General features: G+C 40.7%; 1 protein-coding gene across 1 annotated transcript in view; it reads left to right on the top strand.

Moving 5' to 3' along the window:
* The window catches only part of BIRC6 (baculoviral IAP repeat containing 6), a gene marked incomplete at its 5' end in the record, with an annotated part of 304,005 nt that overhangs the window by 8,506 nt on the left and 270,061 nt on the right, over positions 1 to 25,438 (top strand). Inside the window, 8 exons of the mRNA XM_019548600.1 lie at positions 5,488 to 5,669; positions 9,887 to 10,024; positions 13,267 to 13,460; positions 15,836 to 15,947; positions 17,782 to 17,864; positions 18,603 to 18,825; positions 18,907 to 19,067; positions 22,628 to 22,686. Of these exons, the coding sequence (XP_019404145.1) occupies positions 5,488 to 5,669; positions 9,887 to 10,024; positions 13,267 to 13,460; positions 15,836 to 15,947; positions 17,782 to 17,864; positions 18,603 to 18,825; positions 18,907 to 19,067; positions 22,628 to 22,686 (1,152 nt within the window). The remainder of the gene's footprint in view (positions 1 to 5,487; positions 5,670 to 9,886; positions 10,025 to 13,266; positions 13,461 to 15,835; positions 15,948 to 17,781; positions 17,865 to 18,602; positions 18,826 to 18,906; positions 19,068 to 22,627; positions 22,687 to 25,438) is intronic.

Genomic DNA, 25,438 nt, shown 5'->3' with positions numbered 1-25,438 from the left:
TCCTGCCATGGCAGGGGGTCGGACTAGATGATCTGCTCAGGTCCCTTCCGACCCTAGAAACTATGAAACTATAGGAAATACATGTTGGAGACAGCGAGCGAGGAGCACAGATCCACACAGGAGACTATATCTTGATGCACTGCACAAAGCAGCCAACTGCGGGCTTGTACCACACTGATCACGTACAAGTGAATTTACCTTGCGTATAACGAATTTTTGATATAAAAAGGGTCGTGGCATGAAAGCAAATTTGCACATACAGAACCCACATAAAGTGAGGGAAATCTGTACTTGTTTCTAGACCAGAAGAGGAACTGAGGGATGGTTGGCCAATGCTCTGCCTTTCATGTGCTTGGGAAGGTGGGGAAAAATGGATAAGGTAGGCATGACCCAAATAGACATAGCTAGCTAGAAAGAGGGCAAGATTCCTCTCACATTGGCTCTTTGCAACCAAGAATCAAATCTCATGGACAACACCTCTTGAAGAATGACACTTATTGCGGTTAGACAGTTTTTGTGGATGGGACCCAAGAAGGAAAAGATCCATCTTTCCTGTTAGTGTAAAAACAAAACTTAGGGAGTTGGACGTTAATAAATCAAGAGCCCCATCTTCAGAGGAACTATGCTTGCAGCTACATAACCAGAATTAAAACGGTCTGGTCAATATATTTGTTATTCTCTGTACTGAATGTATTCTGTCTTAAAATTTACATAAAGATGGCATAAATGGAGTTACTCTGACCTTTTACTTTTAAAAGATTCTGAAATGCCTTACAAAAGACATGCCCACTTTCTTGCCAATTACACAATGACATGTTTATTGTTGAATGACAGTAGCTTTCTACTATGGCTTCAATTTGCTCCTCTAGGAGCAAATAACTCCTTTATAGTAGCAGCTCTGCACAATTTTAAATAGGCTTAATATAACTTAATGATATTTGAATTCAGTCATCACAAGCTTTGACACTTTATAGTGAGAAAAGATTGCCTAAAAAGGTGGTTACATCTGTGACATTAGCATTGACTAGTGTGGAACTTTTGTTATAGAAACCAGTTCTTACTACAGAACTGTGGATCTCAATTGGAGCTTTCATGTAGAAGGACCGGGGAGTAAGGAGTGAGCTGCTTCTATAGTGTCTTGGTTCTCGAAGTTACAAACATGAGCTGTAAATTTAAGTGAATTAAACCTGTAGAAGGACATAAAGATATTGTTAAATGAGTAAAGGGAGTAGGGAATAGAGCAAATGGATTTTATATCCTGTCTGTTGCCAGTGCAAGAGATTTCTCTGGAATTCCTGTAATTTTTTTAAATAAATGTTGTTTTCTCTCTTCATTGTTTCATAGTTGTTTGGGGCTGGAAGGGACCTTACAGATCATCAGGTCCACTCCCCCCTCCCCCCCCCTCCCCCCAGCACGCACACATGCAGGATAAACCTCTGGGATCAGATGACCCCAGCAAGATGGGTTTGTCTTTCAGATTTCAACTGGTTGCACATTCTTTGGTTTTCCCAAGCCATGCAAACTGCTGCCCAAGTAGCTGAGAAGATGAGGTGGAGGGGAGGTGGTAGATAAGAGATGTAAAGTAGAAACATGGAAAACTAATTCAATTAATTGAGTTCATGGTGTCTAGTTACCTCACACATTGGAAATATCTGGGAGATGCAATTTCCCCCTTTAAAACAGTAAACCTAATAATCTAGTTTTTTTTAAAACTTGTACAAATGAACATTTGTCCAAACCAGGGGTGGCCAACCTGTAGAACAGAGAGTACATGTGATGCCTGGCAGATTGGGGAGGGAACACGCAGCACAGAAGCAGATGGGCTAGAAAGCGGAGCGGGAAGTCAGGCCGAAGAATGGGATCAAAGTGGTTCTTGGGGAGGGTATGGGGCTAATTTGCAGCACACCTGCCAAAAAGTTTGGCCTCCATTGGTCCAGACTATTCATAATTTTGAGTAAATGTGTTCATTAAATGTATACTCTTTAAGAGCCTGGTAATGGAGAGCCTGTGTTTTATAAAGTAATCATTAAATAGTTTATGTTCATTGTCACACATCCTGTTATGATAGCAGTCATAATAGGTCGAAGTAATAAGTAAAGTGGTCAATGTACTGACAAGGCTTTTAATTTGGTTATGAGAATTATAACTGGCATTTCAGAAGAAGGTTGGACATGGAAATACTTACCCAGCACCATTAGCTTGAGAACTAATTCTAATGGAGGACTCATTCTGGTGGCCAAGGTGGATGCAAAAGGTCTCTGGACAATTGAACAGTGAAGTTTTTTTGTCTCTAGTGGAAGGAAAGGGATTGGTGCTCTGTGCTCTAAACTGGCTTCATGCATTGTACAAAGAAGAAGAAGAATGTCTCCTGACCTTAAGGTACCACACCTCTGTTTGACAGCTGGAAGATGAAAAGAAACTTTGTTTCCATCTTTCAGATCTTCCTGGCAGCTCACAAGGAAGAAATTTTGCAATTGTACTTTTCCTCTTCTCCTTAGCTTTTGAGTTCTCTCCCAGTTAATAACTTCAGCAGTACATGCAGACTTAGAAACTGGTCAGTGGAATAGATAAGACTTGTGGTTATCTGGCCTTCAGTGTAGTGCAGCTCCTTTTGGTTTAAACAGTCTTTTGTGGCAAGTTTATAATAGTATTGCCAGTATGCCCTCACTTAATTGGATGGGGGAACTGATGCCAGACTATTTCTGATGCATTTTCTTAGGATTTTGAATGCTTAACTTCTGAACTTCCTCTCCTTCCCCCTGCCCCTCTTCAAAGTTCAGGCTGAAGCTAAGACTTGTCTTTTGCTAATTGGCAGGCTGATCTGATTTTGGGTATGTGGGGGGATACATAATTCACTTTGAATGAAAAGTTAACTGCATTCTATCTTTATTTTTTTTTTGAGAAAGAGATGCTGTCACTTTTCCAAAATGACAGTGATTATTTAAAACAACAGGGATATTAAACTTATCCTGTCAATGAAACAATTGGTGACTGGGGGGACGGAGGTGCAAGGGGGGGGAGGGGGTTTCCATTAATAACTTATCCTTCTAATTGCTTATATCAAGATTTTAGAATTTTTCCTTTTGATGTATTAGACACTTTTGGTGACGAAGTGATCTACTGTTCAGTGTTCTGATTAATCAGAAAGCACTGTATTAACAGTTGAAATGTATGTTAATTGAAACTAAGCATATTGGGGCAGGATGGATAATTTGTAGAGAATGTAGTAGGAATCACTAACTTATTGCTGTCTAACTTTGATACTGAGTAGGAATAAGCCACCAAGGGAAGATGAGGTGATGTATCTAGTAGTGTCAAAGATAGGCCTGGGGGGAAACATTCTTACTTACTGAGTGCTAAAAACCAGAGGCTAAACACAGACATAGATAGAAATGAGCAATAAAGTCAATCTGGAATCTCTGGTAATTTCTTTGCACCCCATGGGAGATAAGCGGGGACCTACCTACTTTGCAGGGGCTGCTCCCAGATTTCACAGTCTGAATATGGTGCTGGTCGCTGTTTTTTTGCAGGGGGGGCACGCCTCTTGTTGGCCGATGGGTCCTGGAAGTCCCGCTTGTCCCCAGAGATTGACAGATGGACATCTTTCAATCTCTGGGGAGGCCTGGGACGTCCACGGCATGGAGGGTCCCCACCTTACTCTGCTGTGAAAATGGCAAGTGGCGCTTTGTTTAGACTGCCCCGAAAATCTTCCCTCCCCTTACTTTTGCTGGCCATTTTCCAGTTTTCTCGTAGGGACTGAGCTTTTTCATGGGGGACCTACCAAATTTGTGGTTTCCATAAAAATCGTGAATTTGGTAGGTCCCTGGTGGTTAGGTATTTCCCTCTCAAATTGCTTTTCTCTCCCACTCATCAGAGCAGAGCTACTGCACTTCTCTTTTAGAAGACCGTTTTTATTTATGTATGGAGTCTTATACACAGCCATTGCTGGGTTTGCTACTTAGCATAAGCTGTCTACGTCTTTCCTGGCAGATGCCTTGTACCCAGAAGCTTGTTTAAGCTCTCCCAACTCTACAATTTAGTTCAATAAAAGAAACTAGCCAAAATATCCTTGCCTGTCTTGATGTACATATGCATTTTGATTTATGAAGGGACAGAACTGAAAATACATAACTATGATTCTAGAGGTGCACTGATATATTGGTTGGCCATCAAATAGGCACTGATTAAAGGAGAAATAATATTGCTATCGGCTTTTTTTCTTGTTGTAGCTGATAATTATGGCCATGTGCCTGGAGCATCCTGATGACAGTAGTTCAGTCCCCACTCCCTACTGCTGGCCCAAGCCTGTGGGAGATTACAGGTCCCAGCAACGGGGAGGGGATGCCAGGAAGTGGTCACAGGGTGTTGGGCTCATCAACAAAGGGATTATTACTGTATATGCAGCGCTGCATATACAGTAGGGACCTGAGCACCAGAGCTGCTGCAGAGACTGAGCTATGTGCGGGCAAGCTAAGGTGCCACACAAGGTACATTTCGCTCCTCTGGACACTGGATGCCTTTGCAAAATGGCTTCTCACCAGTGGTCTCAGGAGCTTGGCTGCACGGGGCCTGCTGATGCGCCATGCCCGGTGCCACTGTCTACATGAGGGTCTGTTCTGCACACCCAGGACAGTAGCATGCGCTAACAGGGAACCAGGGCTGTGGGTAAGAGCTGTGGACAAGGGAGTGACGTATGGGAATAAGGTGATTGCTGCTTTCCTCATTGAGGGCTGGAGCAGGCAGTGTGTGTGTAATGCAAAACAAACAAACAATTTTTTAATGTTAGTCTAAAATGCCTTGCACTATTACTATCTATCAGCTATCAGTATTGGCCTAGAAAATCTTTATTGGTGCACCCCTATACAATTCCTTTGCAAGGAAAGAAACGTCCTCTCTAATCATGTCACCTGTTGACTGTAGACAAGGATTTTAATTGAGGTTCAATGGCAGACAAGGAATATGTTCCTGTTGTTGGACACAGCTCTTTTTCAAATGCTTTAGTTCCTCTATGGCAAGTAGTAAGACTTACCATCCTTTCTGACAACTAGAGTGGCTTTCCCCCTTTCTGCTTAATTTCTCCTATAACGTGACCAACACTTACTTGAGGATCAGTCAGTACCTGGACTCAGCTTTTTCCTAGGTTATAAGTTCTGGGCAGCTTTAATTATGTTAATATTTTTTCAGGCATCTGTAGCAGTGCTGCTGACTGGGGAGAATGGGTGGGGAGGGGACAGTGTCTTTGATTTCTTATGGTACCATGTGGTCACCCTAGTCATAGATGAATTGTTTGGCAAGATAAGGAAAGTGAAGTAGATTACCGGTAAAGTAACTTTTACCAGAAGGACTTGTAGCAACATACCCAATGATTTAAATTCATTTAGATTGTTTAAATTACTAGTCCTGATGTTACCAAAACATATTATATGGTACTATGCTTTCTTTAATAGCTTTTTCTTTTTTCTCTCCCTCTTCTTCCTTGATTTATAGCTAAACCAGGTGGACGAGTGAAATGCCAGTATATTTCTGCTGTGGATAAAGTTATCTTTGTGGATGATTATGCAGTAGGATGTAGGAAAGATCTCAATGGCATCTTGCTCCTGGACACAGCTCTGCAAACACCTGTTTCAAAGCAAGATGATGTGGTTCAGCTTGAATTGCCAGTTACGGAGGTAAGCTGTTTTAAACATTAAGTATGTAATGACTCTATAGTAGGATAATGAAAACAAATTTACTGTCCTGAATGTCTAATGTAATAGTAGTTATTAAGTGGGATAACTTCTAAAAATTTAAATTACCTTAAGGCAGTAACTTTGTAATTAGCCTCCACCAAAGCTTGCTAGAATATAGTTCCCCTGCTAACACACAAGGTACATAGCTTGTCTTTCTCTCTCTATTCTGTTGTGGTATTTCATGAGAAATTTCTGCAGTGCTTGCTACAGGTAGGGACCCATTTCCAGCTTTGTCTTTTTCATCCAGGTATTTGCCTTCAGCAACGGTTTCAGAAACTGTGTGGAGTTCTTGGATTATGATCCTTCTGGGATTACCAGAAAAATAAGCAAAAAATAAATCCACTGTTTGATGTATGCAGGTAACAGCAAGTATGGTAACCACTGAGTTCCCCTTCCAAGAATCCTAACTAGCTATTATGTATTCTAGGGAAGACCATAGATATTATTTAAGGTGTCATATTAGCACAACATCTTCCACAAGTTTAGTAGGTGTTAAAAGCAAACAAAGCTGTGTGTATATTGGAGTCTTAATGTTAGTACATGTGATGTTATCATGATGTTAGCTAATGTGTTAAAATGTAGTCCAGAGATGGGCTGCAGCCAGTGAGGAAGACAGAAACTCTCAGGAGGAGGAGGTGATAAATCAGTAGGACATTTCTGTTCTCAGGGTAAATTACGTGCTTGAGGGTGAGGGTATCTGCAGTCATATGTAGCATGCTACATACAGTGCAAATACAAAATGCCAGTGCCAGGATCTGTGTAATGCTTTATGGAGAGGGACTGGACCACACCAATGGGTGGTAGGGGAGTGGGGGATGAAATTGAAGTAAATCAGATAAACCCAGCTCTTACCAAGGCATTGCCTCTACAGAGCATTGAATATTGGGTGCGTATTCTGAATCCAAGAATGTATGGCTAGTGTCCATTTTGCAACAAGTGATTTTCCTAGAAGGAGGAACAGTACTAACAACATTTTCTTAACGGTTGTCTCTGAGGAGCTTTTAGAGTCCCTCGGACGACTGCTTTCCATTTCAATTTTATGCACTGTATGCCTGCTAGGTGCTTCAAACAGGTTAAGGCCAAATGTGAAGACTCTAGTCCATCTTGCTTTTGTTCATGGGTTTTGCTCCCTTGTTTGCAGTGTCATCCATGATGTATCCAGATGCATGGTCATTTCAACCTCAGTAAGACCATTCCTGTGTCTGAACTGGCAAAAGCTCACCAGAACTTCTGATTCAGCTAGTCTGTAAAGTGTATCTTTACCCTGCCTGACTTTAAACTAGCTTCTCTTTCCCCATCTCTCCCCATGTTTTAAGCATTGGGTGTAGACCCTTTTCCAAAGATCAGAATAGCAACCCTTCTTTTTATAGGCTGCTGCCAGTAAAGGAATTTGGTTTGACAGTTCAGTAGGCACAGATTTTGGGAGTCTAGGGATTTATCAGCTAGGAATATGGAGGGAGAGCCACATTCAATTATTACCTGTTGTTAGAGATAACAAACCCCAGAGAGCCTCAGTAATTTTTTGATGAGGTGGCTTGGATGTGCCATAAGGAAAAATAATCCCATCACTGAGGGAAAGCCTAAGGAACTTAAAATGTAAATCTCCTTGTGTTCTCTTGTTTTCCTAAGCTTTCTCTAGTCGTCATCTTCGTTGCATTATTTCTGGTAATAATATTCTGTACATCTTGTATCCATTTCCAATAGGCCACTTACTCAGTTACAATACCGACCTTATTGTTGACTGTCTTTTCCTCCATAAATAGTCTTATAAAATCAGTTATATTATACATTGTTTAGTTATTTTTTTTCAAGTACTCAGGATGTGTGAGGACTTCCAGAGATCTCTATTAACTGTTCCAGTGAACTCAGGGAAGAATAGCAGTGTTATCTTGGGGGCCTTTGTTGGTTTGCTTTCATTGCTTTTGTTCCCCAAACTGCAAGATACCATGTTCCTAACAGTGGCTAGCAGGCAGCAAATTGAAGGTGCCCTACATGGCGTTCATTAGGAACCAGGACTCCCTCGTGAATGGTCCTTTCAAGTCCAGTTTGCAGCAAGCACTTACTGTTTGGAAGTATTTGCCACCCTCTTAGTTTGGGGACATGGAATACTGAACAAAAGATTGTTCAACTTGTAGACTGCTTTAATTACTCCAAACAAAGCTGATGCCCTGTGCGTTATGGATAAAGTACATTTCCTGCCTCTAGGAACTTGGTACATGTAAAGGTAACAGTGGGGAGAACCAAGAACAATGGAGAATGAGATGATAAAATTTAAACAGCACAGATTTCACTGAGCATTTCTGGATGGCACTGATATTTTTTTTTAGCTTGTGATGTTAATCTGAAATAGTTTAACTATCCCCCACGATGATCTGGGACCCTAACATGTGCGGCAAGAAAAATCTTAGTAATTTTTTTTAGACTAATTGCTGCTTCCATCCATGTAAATTTATCTGCTTCCCAGATTAGAACACTGACAAACTGAACTGATCAATTGCTTGTGAAGCTCCAGGGGCTGATGCTGCCTTTGGTGCCTGCCTTTTGCCCTTGTAGCTAAGTTTCCTCCCCGAGGAGCCAGTGGGTGTGGCAGGTAAGGAGGAGCCAGTGGGTGTGGCAGGTGAGGTGGTTCCTTATGTGTGTGGGATTTGGCTAATCAGTTGGACTGGCATGACTGAGCTAGTCTCCAGAAACTTTCCACACAGCAACACAAAGCATCCCAAACAAAAGGTAGTTATTAGTGAGGCTAGTTCCACCAGTTAGCCTTCAGTAATATCTTAGACAACTGATTATTGCAGGTAGGCTTTTGCTGTCAGAGATTATATCCATGGCTTGCTGCAGAAGAGAACTCAAAGGGTTAGTGTCATCCCTATTCATCTTTAGTATTCATGAAAAAACATGCTAGTGCAGTGGTGCTCAACGCTTTGGCTCCACAAATTGGATAAGTTGTGCAGCACTGGTCCACGAGATGGATCCCTTGTGGAGTCGGCACACAGGGTTGGGCCTCACGCTGTCTCCGCTCAGCCCTGCCCTGTTCATCCACTCTAGTGTGCATGTCCATGCTGGGCCTTCTGGGCTCTCCACAGATCTGGAAATCTGGCAGCAGGGGAATGGCAGTTAATGCTGCAACTGCTCCCCTGTGGTCAAATTATTAAACCTGTAAGACAGGGTTGGGGAACTTTATTTCCTATTGTGGGCCACTGACCCATAGAAAAAATCAATCGTGGGCCACACGCAAGTAGAAAGCAATTTTACTAGTGAAAAACTTGAGAGAAACACACAACATTTTACTCACCTGCTTCTTTGGTGTGATGGCTGAGGTTGCTTTTCTTTGGTGAGCGTTGTAATATCTGTGCTGTGCTGTGCTGTACTGTGCTGAATGACCATGGCACGTGGCCACATGCAAGCTTCTCCTGAGGACTGGCGGGTAGCCACGGCTGGTCAGGGGGCAGCTACTGCAGCTATCCAGCATGGCATGGTGCAGCAGCTGCTCCCCGCCTGGTTGCTACTACCCCCAACCCCCAGAGGGGGAAGCTTGCATGAAGCAGCAGCCACCGCCACTACCCACACCACAGCTCCATGTGTGGCCAGTGCTCCAGAACTGGCCATCCTACTTCTGATATATTTTTAAAATGTGTACGTATTTTTAAAAAGTGATGGATTTTTGAGTGCCAGATTTATGAGGTTATACTGTTCTTGCCGCAGCCTAGATTAAATTATGCCACGGGCCAGATCCAGCCTGCAAGCCGTAGGTTCCCCACCCCTGCTGTAGGGGATTCTGCAGGTCAGATCTGGCCTGTGAGGTAGGGCTTGAGCACCCCTATGCTAGTGCATCATATCCTAAGTCGTCAGTCACTTATGTTTTGTTTTTTTTAATTAAAAACATTGAAATACAAATTTGAGGTGTGATTTTTTTTTTTTTTTTTTTAACCTTTCTGGTAGAGTGTTGAATTCCGTGGATGACTTTGATGGACAGAAGTAACAATTCATGCCACTTACTCCTGTTCAAAGTTTTACCAAAAGTGTATCTATGTTTAGATCTGGAATCCATCAAGCCAGGCCAAGTTTTTTATGTTTTCCAGAGCAGTGGAGTACGTTCTAATTCTCCAATTCAGCTGCCGAGGCTAAATGCTAATTTTATTTTTACACGTGTGTTTTAGGCTCAGCAACTGTTATCTGCTTGTATGGAAAAGGTAGATGTCTCCAGCACAGAAGGATATGACTTGTTCATCACACAGCTAAAAGATGGTTTAAAAAATACCTCACACGAGACAGCAGCAAACCATAAAGTTGCAAAGGTAAGGAACTGCTTCTGGATTCTCTTAACAGAGTGATTCTGAAAAGGTGATGTTTGTACTTTTAATGTCTTATTAAATCATTTATTGCTTGTTAAAACAACTGCAATTCTTTGAAAAAATATTGTCCAACTTTCATTTTACTTGAATTCAAGATGACTTTGAATTCAGGACAACCCCCAATAATTAGGTTCTGTGTATGAAAAGTGTATAATTTTGTTACCATTTAATTTATATAGAATCTAACTGTCAATTGAGAGTCATGTTAATTTTTCCCCTCTCACCTTCCCTACCGCTGCAGGGGGCAAGGTGCCTGTCCCCTTCCTGCCCCTTTCTGCAGCCTCTGCCCCCTTCCTCCCTGCTGCCAAGCACAGCCCAGAGTTTGTATATGCTCTGTGCCTGGGAGAGAATGGGTTTGGAGCTATACCTGACAGTAAGCAGTGCGGGAAGAGCACAGAGGCCTGGGGTAAGGGAGTAGGCAGCTGTCGCAGCTCTGACTCTAGCCTAGAGTCCTCAAGTCCAAGATGAAGGGCTCCTACCCATATTGAAAGGTGGTTGAAACCTCATTATGGATTTGAGCAACTACGATGACTTGATTGAAGGCCATGATGAAGAATGCAATCATATACTTATAGCTATTTGTAATACATGCACTATATCCAGTAGCTAAAAGTAACTTTGACCTGTTTAACAGTTTATTCATTAAATCTTATTTCTATAAATATAAGAATCACAGGTTTGAGCTATATACTTCCATGTGCTAGTGCAGGATTTATCTTAACAGGAGAAAGAGAGGCTTCCAGTTTCTGAACAAATAAACCCATAAAATAGGTACAGTAATACAGGGGTTGGTAACCTACGGTCCATGAGCTGGATCCAGCCCATGAACATGGAGCTTCAACTGTGGGCCTTTTTTCACGTTGTTGGAAGAATTACCTGCCCTCACACATTCTTCTGCCTGAGGTGGGTCATTCTGGCCTGCAGTTGGAAAAAATTGCTTACTGCTGTAGTAATAAATGCCAGATTCATCATTCTAGGAGGATTGATAAAGATGACTATTTATTGATAGCCATATTTTCAACTGTTCATCAGAGATTTAGGCACTCGTGGATCATTAGTTGTCCTTACCTTTTAATCTGGCCTTCTGTACCAGAGCTTCTCTTAAATCTGCAATGTGTTTATGAGCTGCTAGATCCTTTTGCTAGGACCTGGGTACTTTACATAATTAGGCTTCTTTACTACTGCTCTCCCCCTTTGAAGACAGGAGTTTGTGTGGGACCACTGAGGTGCTCTACCTGTTTGCTGAGGCTTTTGCTTCACAGGGTGCTGTTTCTCTGATCAGCTGTGTGGGGCTGCTGCTGATCCCCACCAGGTTGAAGAAGTGGATCTCATAAACAAAAGCTCTACCAAACAGCTGAGTGGCTTGTCCTTAATTTAGCAACCCACTATGACTCAAGTAGCTTGTGTACCACCTGGATGCAAATAACCTGGGTTCCTTAGTGCCAACTTAAACTGATGAACTATCTATCAATAGCAAACTTTATTGCGATTTACAGTGGGTATGGCTTTGGATGAGATGAATTGCACTTTAAAATAATCAGCCAAAATGTTAGCCATGTGAATCAATAGGGTTCCTGTGGCCCTTGAGGGCACAAACAAATAATGTAATAGTGATAAATTCTGGTGATTGATTAACCATATTTTGCTACATTTGGAAGCAACTGGACAAATATACTGAAGTGTGTTAAGTCTCAATGTCTGCATAAATTAAGCATTCATGTAGCATTCATAGGGTAAACTGGAGATCATAAAGTGCTCAGAGCTGTCAAAATAGAAAGCATATGGTAAATAAGGAATGCAGTGCTTTTTAATGTGAGCCTTTTCATCCAAATTGTTTTGATGAGGGGTATGTTTGTAGTATACCACTTACCCTGCAGAACTGCAGCTTTTAATATACTGCTCTTAAGAGTGCATTGGTAGGCTATGCTCAGTCGTGTCCTACAGCTTTTGAACACCAGCGTGATGATTTAATGCTCAATGTCTGCTGACAGATTTCATTCAGATAGGAATGATCCTTAGTATGTGTTCATTAGTTCTTGCATGTGATGGTTTCCTTCCATGTGGTTTTTTTTTTACATGCATGGGTAACTAAAGGTTTGGTGAGGTATTTTTCGGAATTCAATCAGTTGTCTGGAATATTCCGCCCTCCCCCCCCGCACAATTGTCCTTGTACATCCTAGCAGTTGCCTTACAAAGTCTGTGGGAGATTAAGCAGAATTTTAATGGAGTCTGTCTTTTAGAAGTATTGCATCTCAGAGCTTGAGAAAAGAACTCTAGTAACTCTAGAACAGAACTTTTCCTCGTAAGCATATGCAGTAACTGCCACTATCAAATGCAAGATAGAAGTTTAAATGTCCCAAGGAATCACTTAGTTGTGTTTTGAATAGTTTTTGAATATGCTAGTTAGTTACCCTTGATGTTACTGTAATACTCCTATTACTTTTAAACAAAGACACATTTATTAATTTAATGGCCTTCCTCATTTCTTTGCAGTGTTGAATGTTCTATCAAATGCTAAAAATATGAATAAAGGATAGTCTGTTTTCATATTCTCAGCAGCTCATTAAAAAAGCTAAATATCAGTTCCCCCTATTTGCAAACTATATTATGAACAAGTAACAAATTAGTTGGCAAAAAAGTGCGTTTAAATAAACTGCACGAAATCTCTACAGAATTTCTGATTTTAAATTGTTCTTATAATTCTTTCCCATTATGGCTGAAGAAAAGTGTCTTTTAATGAGAATTAAGTCATGACAAGCTTTAAATTTTAAGCACTAAGGCATTTGAGGTTTAAGTTGTCACTTGCATTTTTTGTGCTTATAATTGAAATAATTCAGTATTATATTTCACAGAAACTCTGAATTGGAATCTCTAGAAATCTCATTGCTGAGATTTGACAGGCATATGTAGAACAGAAGGATGAGGTTGCAGGCAATGATAAATATACTTAGGCTTCCTAAATTATGATTAATCTGTTATATTAGCATTAAGATCCCAATATTTAAAATGTGCTTATTAAGCTCAAAACCAAAAATTAATATTCTTTTATTTTTGTTCGTTTGCTAGGTATAATATGGTATGCACATATGGTGTACATATGTCGGGTGTAATATGGTGTAATACAAACTGTATCTTGTAATAACTCCCAAATATCACTAATTGGATGCTTTTCTTTCTTAACTTAGTGGGCAACAGTTATGTTCCACCTTCCTCATCATGTATTGAAGTCTGTCGCCAGTGCCATTGTAAATGAACTTAAGAAGATAAATCAAAATATTGCTGCCTTACCTGTAGCATCCTCTGTGATGGATAGGTTGTCTTACCTCTTACCCAGTGCACGACCAGAACTTGGTGTGGGACCTGGTCGATCTGTGGACAGGTACGTTGAAACATGCAAGTAGCTAAATAAGGAATTTCTTATCTTTTGCTTTCATCAAGGTATTTATTTTATCATTTAGATTTTTTTGACAAAAGAAGTTGACTTAAACTAAGTTGGATACAAGAAAAGAGCAGATCTAGAAAATTTGTCAAAGTTACTTTAAGCATTTATGTATAATAATGTTAAAAGCTTCTTTTAAATGGTGCTTCTTTACAGTTATTATTTGTGCAGGAGTCTCACTTCTTCTGAGTCTAGGTTCCTATGTGCAAGGCTGGTTAAATTTCCCAACCCTTAAATTTTTGTGCCACCACCACAGAGGAGTATAAATGTTTACATACACACTTTGTAGTCACTTCCTTCCTTCTTACTGCTGATAGTGGAAGGCTGTATCATCCTAGCAGCTATCACCCCATCTTTTCCTGCTTCCCAGTCCTGCTGCTGTTAAGGTAATAAATGAGACCTACTTACTGGTCAAAACTGGTATAGCGCTGAATAATCTGGTATCTTCTGAAGCATTTCTGTACTGGCAGTATTTGGAGAAAAGTGTCAATACCAAATCTTGGAGCACCCATATTTTTCCTTAGGTCTTCATTGAAGATTTGATTTGTCCACAGTCTGCTTCTGTTAATTCTTCCAGTTTCGTAGTTGGAGTTTTCCTGGGTTCAGATTAATTTAGCTGTCCTGCTCTAAATAGTAGTTTATGTACTCTTCTGTAACATGGCAAAGATCAGCTACATGACAAAAGTGTACCCCTGTGAAAATGCCATGTTAAAAAAAACAACCCCCCCCCCCAAAAAACCCAAACCCAAAACAGCTCTTTTGTATGAATACTGAAAATGCCCTAAACCCCTTTCACTGAGCTTAGAGAAGGGGAATAATTTTCAAAACCATGACTGTATAATTCCAGCACATTATTCAAAATGCTGTCTTATTGCATTATCACCAGTTATGTTTGTTATGGTCAGTGTTGCATCACAGTGCTCTTTTCTTTATCCGGAAACTTTAGATCTCAAACTAACACTCCTTTCCATCTCTGTGGTGGACTGTGGCGGGCGACTGGTACCACTTTGGTCGGGGGGGGATGTGCCCCCTCAGCAACCAATCAGTGGGGGGGGGAGAGGGGGTGTCCTTGCTGACCAGGAAATCCCCATGGTGCTTCATCCGGTGCTTCTAGTCCCTGGCCGGTGTTCACGGGGGGACACTGGCGTTCCTACCTGTCCCACCCCCATCCGTCACCTAAGTAGGGAGCACAGCCTGTCAGGAGGTACACCAGCGCTCTCGAGGTGCACATGCACCCTCTATGTGTCTCTGCTGCATTGTGGGATGAAATCTTGGATCGTTTGTATCCTGGACCAATTTATCATATGGTAATTTAAAACCCATGAGTTTGTATACCAAAGGGAGAAAGAAAAAGCAGTGGACATATGAAAAGATAAAGCTTTTATACTGCTGTATATGGCTGGTTTGCAGGCTGGATTGGGGCCTGGCACCACCTGCTCCCGCCCCATGTGCCAGGATTAGGTCTTAGGGGCCTGGCGCCACCCCCTCCTGCCATCCCATTGTGCTGGGACTGGGTCTTGGGAACCTGGTACCATCCCCTGCACAGATTTGGGTCCTGGGGTGGCCTGGTACTACCTCCTCCCAGTGCCCCACATGTTGGAATTGGATCCTAGAGGCCTGGCGCTGCCTGAGCACTGGGGTTGGGCCCTGGGGCCTAGCCCTGCCTGCTTGGATCCAGCATCCCACCCAGAACCTGGAGCTATCCATGGGTCTGGACCTGTGGGGAGCCCCATGGACATGGTGCCAGGGCTAAATCTCTGGCATGCAGGCCAGGGCTTGAGTACTCCGGTTTTAAATAGACCTGGTGTAGATTCAGAGTTTGAGGCTGAAATAAATGACCCTTTTGATACTATCATGTATATGTTTCTATGTAGTGAATTAAAAAACTTAGCATTCTGTATTGCTTGTAGTAGGCAGAATGACACAGTGAGATTTTTTTCAGATACTTTTATCTGCCATATGGTGATGTGGTCTAAATTTAAGTATCAAAGGAAAAATAATTTTGACAATCTGACTAAATTAAAGAGAAGCCTTTTCTGTTGCTCATTTTGAAACTCAGGCTACAGTATTGATTTTGATTATTTTAAGAAATAATCTGGAAAACTAAATAAGGAAATGTTCTTTAATTTTCATTCCCCGCCATTGTCTTCTTGATAACTTTAAAAAAAAGGCTGACAAGAATTGTTTTGATTTTTTTTTTCTAAATACTTTCTAAGCTATTTGTGGAGGCTTTCATGAGTTAATTTGTTTTGTTTTTTTGTTTTTTATCTTGGTTTTGAATGACATTTTATGGGTAACACCTTTTTTGTTTTTAGATCGTTGATGTATAGTGAAGCTAACAGACGGGAGACATTCACCTCATGGCCTCATGTAGGGTATAGGTGGGCACAACCAGACCCAATGGCCCAGGCTGGGTTCTATCATCAGGTAAAAATATCAGTTTCTGTTATAAATACAGTCTCTAAGGGAAGGGATTATAATGCTTTTAAAAGCTCATTCTCTCCATATCTTGTCATCAGCCCCAGAGCAAGAGAAAACATAACTTGTGTTTTGAAAATGTTGACCATCTTCAGGGAAGTCTCATGGTTTTTCAATACATTGAGGATGCACTTTGAATTATTTTGAAGTCTGTTATTTTTTTCACTAGTCAGTGAATGTTATTTGATTTGAGTTTCAATATTTAGCTCTTTTTAAATCCTGTACTGCTCCATCAAAGAATTTGGCCAAACCCAGTTTTATACTTAGTTTAATATCTTTTCAACAATCTAATGATTTGAACAGTTTCTGTATAGTTGGAATCTTTTTCCTTCAGGAAGAGAAATTTAAATAAGGCAGAAAAAACAGTAAACTTGTTTCAGTTCTTTTTTATTATTATTCACTAAAGTACACTGGCTTACTTAGACTTACTGAAGTACCATATTTACTTGCATATGCAAAACAAAAGTCCTCCCCCGTCAGTATTGGGTGGGGGAAAAAGCCTGTCATCTTACATTTGCATACAAAGAAACTGCATTAAATACATTGCTTGTCTTGGGACTGCTGCTAAAAGCAGCATGTGCTCAGTAATGGAAACCAACTATGAAGCTGATTAAATGCAGCCAACACTGAACATACCTATAAAACACATGGCCCGTACTGGGCAAACATACGGATGAGAACATACTACAAGATAGATTAGCGCAGCCCATCTGAATAAGTTGTACAATAGTGCCAGTTGTGCTCAGCATCCCTCAGTGCTGACTCTTTTCAAGTCATGATTAGCCACTACATTGACTACATCGAATTACACCTTTATTTCCCATTTCCAATGTTAAACGTCTGGCAAACATCACCAAACAGGGATCAGGCAGTTTACCCAGAATTCCTCTGTCATCCCTTCTCTTAGCTGGTCACATGATTAGTGTGGCCCTGCCCTCCATAAAGTGGAGCCTGACCAGGTTGCCCTGCATCTCATCTGCATATAAATTTTTGGAGTATCCCAGGGCTCATGACAAGAACACCTGGTTCCAGTCATGAATGGGGAGTTTTGTGGTGGGTATCTGGCGTACGCACATACTGAGCAGTGCTGAGCTGTGGGGTCACCATGACTTGAAACTGACATTGGTGGGTCCCAGCCTAGTGAACTATATAGTAAATCATGAACCTTTTTGGCCTTGGACTAATCTTGTGCATAATTTGTACTGTGTATGAGTAAATATTAAATTACGACCTAAAAGTGTATTTATGGAGTAGCTGTGCTAAAATTTGCAGCAGTTTGAACAAAGGTAAAATGAAACACATCAGCTCTGGAGGAACTAAGTTTGTGGGTAACTGTAATACCTTGCATACATGCTTTGATTTCAGATTTGCTCCTAACTTCCATGTGTTCAGAGAGAGCAGGGTCTGACAGTAGGGAGAGGGGACGGGCTTACAGGGGGAAGAAGTCAGGGGGGAGGGGGAGGAGAGGGCAAGGGTAAAATAAACCTGACGCCCCATTTTTTGCCATTGTTTAGCAGTGGGAGGGGGACAAATTCAAGGCAAACTTCCAATAATTAGGTTGTATATCTGGAACATTATAACATTTACATATATAGAATCTAATTATTGGGGGGTTGTCTTATATTCAGGTTCACCTTATATTCAAGTAAATACAGTAACCTTACATTTTTTTTCCCTTAATGTGATCTGTGTTCAGAGCTTTTAGGGCTTTTTAATAATTAAAATATGAAACCATTTATTTTTAAAATATATCTGTACAAAACTGCTTTTTACCTTCTTGTAGCCTGCTTCATCAGGAGATGACAGAGCCATGTGTTTTACATGTAGTGTATGTTTGGTGTGCTGGGAGCCTACAGATGAACCTTGGTAAGTGTAAAGATTTGTGTGATGATCTATTTTTTTTTTCTGCCTTGGTTGTTGGATGAAAATATTAAGATAAAATATGAGGCTGGTAGATTTTATCTTAACTAGTATTTATGAAGCATTCTTGGCAATGGATTTTTAAAAAATCAATGGTAGCTGCCCATACACATGTCTTTACCCCATGGTAAGTGAAATTTTAAACCATGATAGTTTAGTCTCTTTCCTTAAGGGCTAGGTGACCTAATCCTATTTATTCTGGTAGCAAATTGTTTGTATTTCTATATCCTAATCCTTCCCAAAGTAACTCTTATATTACAAGTGATGATAATGTACATACTCTAGAATGTATGCCTACTTTTCTTAGTAGCATCAAATTGCTTTCAAGGGTAGTAGCCAATCAGATCATAAATTTATAGTTACTTCTGTTAACAGTATTGAATGTAGCTCTCCGGTGCTGAAATACATTAAGGATCATTAAGTAGTTAAAGCACAAGTGCTTTTTATACAAAGTAGTTGAGAGACCATTGCAGTCTGGAGTCTTTTACTATGCAATATTTTTATGCTCATATAAAATGCTTTCAGTCTAGCATAATTTAACTTTATTTTCTCCAAACTGAAATACCATATATGATAGTATCTTTATAAAAATGGACTGTATGATAGTTGTAATAGTTGCTATTCTGTTGAAACTGGCTGCTCTGAGAATTCAGTCTTTTGATGGCTTGTTTTTAATTCATGAAGGTCAGAACATGAGAGACATTCCCCAAACTGCCCATTTGTCAAAGGTGAGCACACGCAGAATGTACCCCTCTCAGTCACGCTGGCAACAAGTCCTGCACAGTTTCCTTGCACAGATGGCACTGACAGAATAGCTTGCTTTGGATCTGGAAGCTGCCCTCACTTTTTAGCTGCTGCAACAAAGCGAGGAAAAATCTGCATATGGGATGTTTCCAAACTGATGAAGGTACTTACTAACTCTACTGATTTCTTTAATAATTATGTTAAATTTAAAACCTCATACATCTCTACATTTTTGTTTGCTTAGGTTCACTTAAAGTTTGAGATCAATGCATATGATCCAGCAATCGTGCAACAGCTTATGTTGTCAGGAGAACAGAGCTCAGGGGTTGACTCAAGGAGACCAACACTAGCATGGCTAGAAGATTCCTCTAGCTGCTCAGATATACCAAAATTAGAAGGAGACAGGTATGCTAACCTACAGAATTTTAAAACAAATGCTTTAAAATGTTTCATTTCAGGTAGTGTGTTTAAAATGCCTTTTTGTTAAAATGTGGGAGACCTTGATTCATCGTTTGCTTTTATCTGGAGATGGGGTATATTGTAGAGTAGAGAAGTTTATGTATTCCCAGGGATATAAACACTTGGCTTAAATCTAAGCTGGTGGATGCTGGGGTTTTTTACTGAAAAGCTGCTGTTTTACCCACACATTATTTAAGTACACTTTAATAATCTATTTTTTTAGTTTGTTCATTTTTACCTTGTGGCTAAGCAGGAATACCAAATCTTATTTTGCTCTATGCAATAGATACATTATTGGGGTTTACTGGAGTATTGAGAAGCACAAAGCCTAGGTCTTCATTTTAATCATGTAGATAAATGGTTTTAAGTGTTTTAATAATTTTTAAATCAAATTAAGTTACTTAAGAACTACTGGAAGTTGCATTACCATGGCTCCAGTTTCTTAGACTATTTGTGCCTCATTGTGAAAGCTACAGAAGTTCTAATAAGTGTGTGTTCACAAATTTATTAGCTAATTCAAAAAGTAAATGTATGTATGTGAGGTGCTTTACAAAGAGACTCCTTGGGATAAGTTACTGGGGTTTACTGGAGTAAAGCCTAGCAGTGCCATAGGGAAAATAAGGTTCTGTATTCCAGAAGTAATGCTAATATGTTAGATGCTGTGATTCTGCCTACAGACATGACAGTGGGCAAGGAAAGAGGTATTGACAAATATCTGTATTCACAATATGCGTGTTTCTGCTGTTTTGTTGTATACAGTTCTTGTTGTATTGAAAATTCATTGTTTGCGTGTGAGATGGTGGTATTGTTGGAAAGATAAGAAAGCAAGTGCTCAGAGATTATTTTTAAGGAATCTTCCGTCACCTTTCTAGCTTTTCTCTTTAAATTGAAGGGAATGGAGAATGCTAGCATACATAGAAGCAGAAACTTTTTGCATACTTATACATCCTCAGAGTGCATGTCCCCCAGGAGAGCTGACACCTACTATAAGAGTGCAAAGCCCAGCAGACACCACCTGTTAATAGTTGCTGGAAGAAAAATCCAACATCTAATTCTGTTTTGGAGAGTTCTGAGCTCTGCATACAGTCTAAAGAGTTGATCAAACATAAGAGGAAAGGGGGAGCCCAGTAGTACTGGACTGAGGAGCAAACGTCTCTGTTATTGGGGTGCATCGATCAAGATTTTCAGGGCCAGAACTGATGGCCGATGATTAGCCAACCATATCTATAAGCCTATCCAATAACCAATGTTTAGTAATAGTGCAAGGCATTTTAAACTACTGACACAAACCTTTTGTTTGGGTTTTTTACATTTATAACACACGCATGCACTCATGCCTCCTGCCTGCTCTGGCCCTTGGTGAGGAAGGCAGTGACCACTTTATTCCCACGCACGTCGCCACCTTGCCTGTGGGTCCTACCTGCAGCCCCATGCAGAGTGTGCTGCCATCCAAGGTGGGTGGGGCAGACCCTCACACAGACGATTTTGGGCAAATTTGGAGCTCCCAGACCATGCTGTTGCCTCTGTGCCAGTGGGCCCTGTGCAGCTGAGTTCCCATGGATGTTGGGCAGAAGTGGCTTTTGCCAAGGTACCTGGTGGAATAGAATGTTCTGGCATTTTACCCCCCCTGCACACAGTCCAGCATCTTGGTGGCAGCCCTGGTGCTCAGGTCCCTGCTGCACGCACGGCATTATCATTACATTGTAAGGGTCCCTTTGTTGGTGAGCATAATGTCCCGTGACCACTCCCTGGCTCCCCCTCTACACGTTCTGGCAAGCAGTGGGAGGAAGTCTGTCATGGGCTCAGGCTGGCATCAGGGTGTGGGGGCCAGATTATGCTTGCTTCTGACACGCGGCTGTAATTTATCAGCTACAATGACCAAAAAAAGATGGGCGCTGATAACATCATTTCTCCTTTTATTGATGCAGATCCAATAGCCAACCAAACCAGTGTATCGATGCACCCTTATCTGTTATCCATTGAACTTGCCTCAGATGTGCTCATTCATAAGCAGGGGTCCTGATATTCTGTAATTTAAAAAAATCCCCAATTTTCAGTTAAAAAGTAAACCCAAGTCCACATTTTTCTGTTTTTTGGGTTTTTTTTTTTAAATGAAAGATCACTAATATGTAGATAGATATATCGATATAGATATTGATATTATAGTGATGTTTCATTTTGATCACAGAAAAATGTGGATTTGGGTTTACTTTTAACTGAAAATTTTTTTTTTAGATTGGAGAAAACCAGGATCTCTGTTTCATAAGACTAGGAGCCCTTGCTGGAGCTTCTAAGGATGGCAGTCTTGTGAAAGAGTGGGAATTGGGGGCAAGTTGGGTACTTCAGAGGCAAAGATGAGAGAGGTTGATAATGATCAAGATCAGTCCAGAGAAATTTCCAGATTCTCAGGCCTTGGAGAGTTCACGTGGTTGAAACGAGGATGATCTGGTAACCAGGAGCATCTATACATGTGCTCTGGAGGCTGTGAGAGAGGGGAGGAGGTGTGTGGAGGTGCATTTTAATTTGCACTAAAACAACTACAGTGTATTGTGTACTAAGTGTCCTGCACTTCAAAATTGCAATATTCAATGAGCTTTAGTTAAAGGGCCCCCACTGTCATTTTGAAACGTGGGGATGCTGAATACACGTGACAGCAAGGCTGCTGGAATGTTCTAATTGGAACGCTCCACAGACTTGATACTTCAACCATTCTAATTGGAACGCATCGGAGCAGGTACCCCACATGCGTATGGACACCCCAGGACTAGTCAGACCTGAAACTGACCTAAGGAAGGTTAGGATCCCTGGAAATCTCATTTTACATGGCCTCAATAGGGGTAAGTTCTACTGGTTCGCCTGTGTGTAAGACTCTGCAAATGAAGAAACCTAATTTCCCATTCAGGCGTTGAGCATGCATAGGCCTTGGTAAATACTATAACTGCAGACAGAAAGATGTAGAGCTGTTTGGTTAGGGAGCAGCTTTTGGTGACAAAACAGGCAATCATTTATTAAAGGACATCTTATCCCTAAAGAGCTGCTTGACTTAAAAGTGAAGCTACTGTAGAAGTTAGCATTTTAGTCACGGGAATTCTTTACAAGTAGCTATACAGGTGAAATTGCGGTCCAGGAGAGGCTGAGACAGATCCAGAACACCTCTATGTTCCTTGTAGTTGAGTTCTGTGTCTTCTTTCCTAGCTATATGTTGGGACTGGTAGTATTATTCATGGCCAGTGTCATGTACAAGATGACGAGTCCATGGTAGATTCTGTAAAAGCATTAACATTGCTTACAGAATCATTGGAGACATGTCTTCAACTAACGCAACAAATTGCATCTCTCTCTAGAATTGTTGAAGTGCAGTTTGACTGCTCTGTCTTTCAGAGTGTTCACTATGAAGAATTTCAAAGGAGGAAGGTTTTTGTGGTGGTGTTTTGTTTTGTTTTTGCATAGAGCATACTCTCATACAGTTTTTTCTTTTATCTCCTTGATCCATGTTTTGCTTTTAGTGATGACCTGTTAGAGGATTCAGATAGTGAAGAGCATTCCAGATCAGAATCTGTGACAGGTAAGTGTATATTTTTTTTAAATATAAGGATCTTTGTAAAATCTATTGAACTTAAGTATTTTTAGGTTAGGAGAATGAAGTTAATGTACACCCTATATTCTTATACAAAAAGTTGAAATATGACCTTGAAATACATGGTTGTGTTTACAGCTGTGCTGTATGTATACAATTGCTTTGCAACAAACTAAATCATTACAGAAATGCAAGGTGACAAAACATGTCTGGATTATATAAATCATCTGATGAAGGGTGCAAACTATGTTCTGGAGACTTTTTTTTTTTTTTTCTTTTAAGGAAAGGAGTGAAAATATGAGTACACATACACTATAGTTACATAAATAACTATTGAGTAAAAAGATCTAAACTTGCTTTTAGGCTAGCTAGTTTAAATACGGATCTAACTGTAGCAGTAAGGAACTCTGCACAGCCTGATTTACCCTGCTGAAGCTGATTACAATGTAGTTGTAGCTTGGAAGTGACATATAAATATGTTTTGCATTTTAAGTTGTACAAAGTATTAGAATGGCAGCATCATCAGATGAAGTTTATCACTGTAAAAGTATTGTAATCAAATGAATTATGTTTTGACATCTGGAAATAAAACTCATTTAGCTAACAATTGTTAGATGTGAAGCTGGAGGTACGTTAAATTTCAAATAGCATCAAAATAATTTATTGTAAGTTTAAAGCCAAAAAAAAAAAAGTAACAACTGAGGAAGAATGTCTAGGCTGTCCTGAAAATAAGTGAACAAGTGTCAGTATATTTTATAATAACTTATAATCTAACAAATTCAAGGGGTAATTCTAAAATAAAAAAGAAACAAGCTATTCATAGTAATTTCTATAGATATGATTTTATAAGAAGTTTAACATTTAATCTTTTTCATAAGGACTTTTATACAAAAGAAAGAACCCTCTTCCTAATTGCATTGCATCCTTATTTAAAAATTATCTAAATTGTTATAATAAAGAAATTTGCCATATCTGAAAAGCCAAGTAGTAGTGATATAAATACAGTTGAATATGTTCATAAAGATATTGAATATATAAAACAGACCAGCAAACAACTGAGTAAACATTCAGTTCACTCTTAACTGAAGGATAGCTTACCTTAGTCCCAGCAGACTTTCTTAATTCTTTGTATAGTCTGAATGAATATTTGAGACAGTAACACTTAAGATAGTATGGGCTCCTTCAGCAAAATCAGCTGTTCTTTGTATGAGGGCATGACTAGCAGACATCATATTGTACATAACAGGCTTTACACAATTCTGAATTGCCTGTTTAGACCAAGTCAACAAGATGTGATTTCTCAATGCAAGTTTAATGGTGACTAGCCAAAAGTGAAGTCTAAGGCAATGGGTGAAAAAAGTTCACAAGTTTTGGAGTTAGTGGTTTATCCTCTTTGCATATTTAGGAAGGTGACTTTGCTTTAATGTGTACTTAGCTGAAGTATAAATTAATAGGCATGTTCCCCCTGACACCAGTCAGTGACTGGGGGCTGGGGAGTCCCCCAGCAGCCAATCCCACTGACCGGGGGACTGGACCACTTCTGGAACTCCTGTGACCACTTCCAGAAGCAGCGTGGCCGGTTTTGCTGGCAGCCCCACTCCCTGACTGGTGCTTGCAGGGGGGCTCTTCAATGAATTCTTGAGCACCCTTGGATGGAGCTCATCTGGTCCCACTGATTTAAACACATCCAGCCTCTCCAAGTTCCTCTTTACAAAGTTGGCACTGAGAGCTGGTGGGCTGGGGCTTCTCCTGCTTCTGTCAAGAATACATTTGGGAGATTTAGTTCTAATGTTGCTTTAACCTTCATAATTGATTCCCTGCAAGCGTGAGCCGGGGAGGTATACTCCTCCTTGGTAGCTACCCCTCCTTCCAAAGCCTGTATGCCCATCTTTTTGTCTTTAGGCTTTCCTGGAGTTCCCTGTTTATCCAGGAGGGTTTCTTGGCCCCTTTGCCCCCTTTTCTATAAAGTGGGATTGCCTCCTTTGTGCCCAAAAGATCACTTCCTTGCATAATGATCACCCTTCCTGGACCCCCACTTTGTCAATGCTCTTGAGCTTTAATGCCCCACTAACTAATCTCCTAAGCACACTGAAGTCAGCCTTTCTTAACCCTTTTCATGCCGATGAGTCACTCGTCTCCCAGTGGCTCTGGCTTCTTATTTGTGTTTGGTTCTTTCTCAGTGTGGATCCAGCATCGGGGCACGTGGTGGAAGAAGTGCTTCAGATAATTTTCCTTGTGAGATGAACTTGTTCTTTCCTTTCCAGCCTCTCCAGTGAAGATCATTTTGTTGCTACCCCTTTTCCTTAGAAAGGTTGCCTGTACTTTGTTCAGTTTCCCTGGTAACATGGTATTCCTATTACAGGGCTCCTTTTCCACATCTCTTGGGTTTTAGCCATGGGTTTGTGAAGTTTATTGCTCACCAGTTGGGTTTTGTAAAAGGACATCAGTGTTAAAATCTCTGAGAAAGTCTCTCTCTAGATCTGTGGTTTTCAGCTGGAGTGCTACAGGTAACCTCTCAGGGGTGGTGTTGCCGCTGCAGGGTAGAACTGCCCTGCACACCTCTATTTTCAAGAGGCATGTCAAAGCTGAACTTAGAAGCAGCTGCAGCAGAAAGGCACACTCTGCCTTCCTTACATTGTGTAGGCAGGGACATAGTTTCATAGTTTCTAGGGTCGGAAGGGACCTGAGCAGATCATCTAGTCCGACCCCCTGGCATGGCAGGAAAGAGTACTGGGGTCAA

The sequence above is a fragment of the Crocodylus porosus genome, unplaced genomic scaffold (assembly GCF_001723895.1).
Source record: "Crocodylus porosus isolate Cpor-Errol unplaced genomic scaffold, CroPor_comp1, whole genome shotgun sequence".
Taxonomy (NCBI): domain Eukaryota; kingdom Metazoa; phylum Chordata; order Crocodylia; family Crocodylidae; genus Crocodylus; species Crocodylus porosus.
Note: the sequence above shows the minus strand (reverse complement) of the source record. Positions and strands in the feature narration are given on the sequence as shown.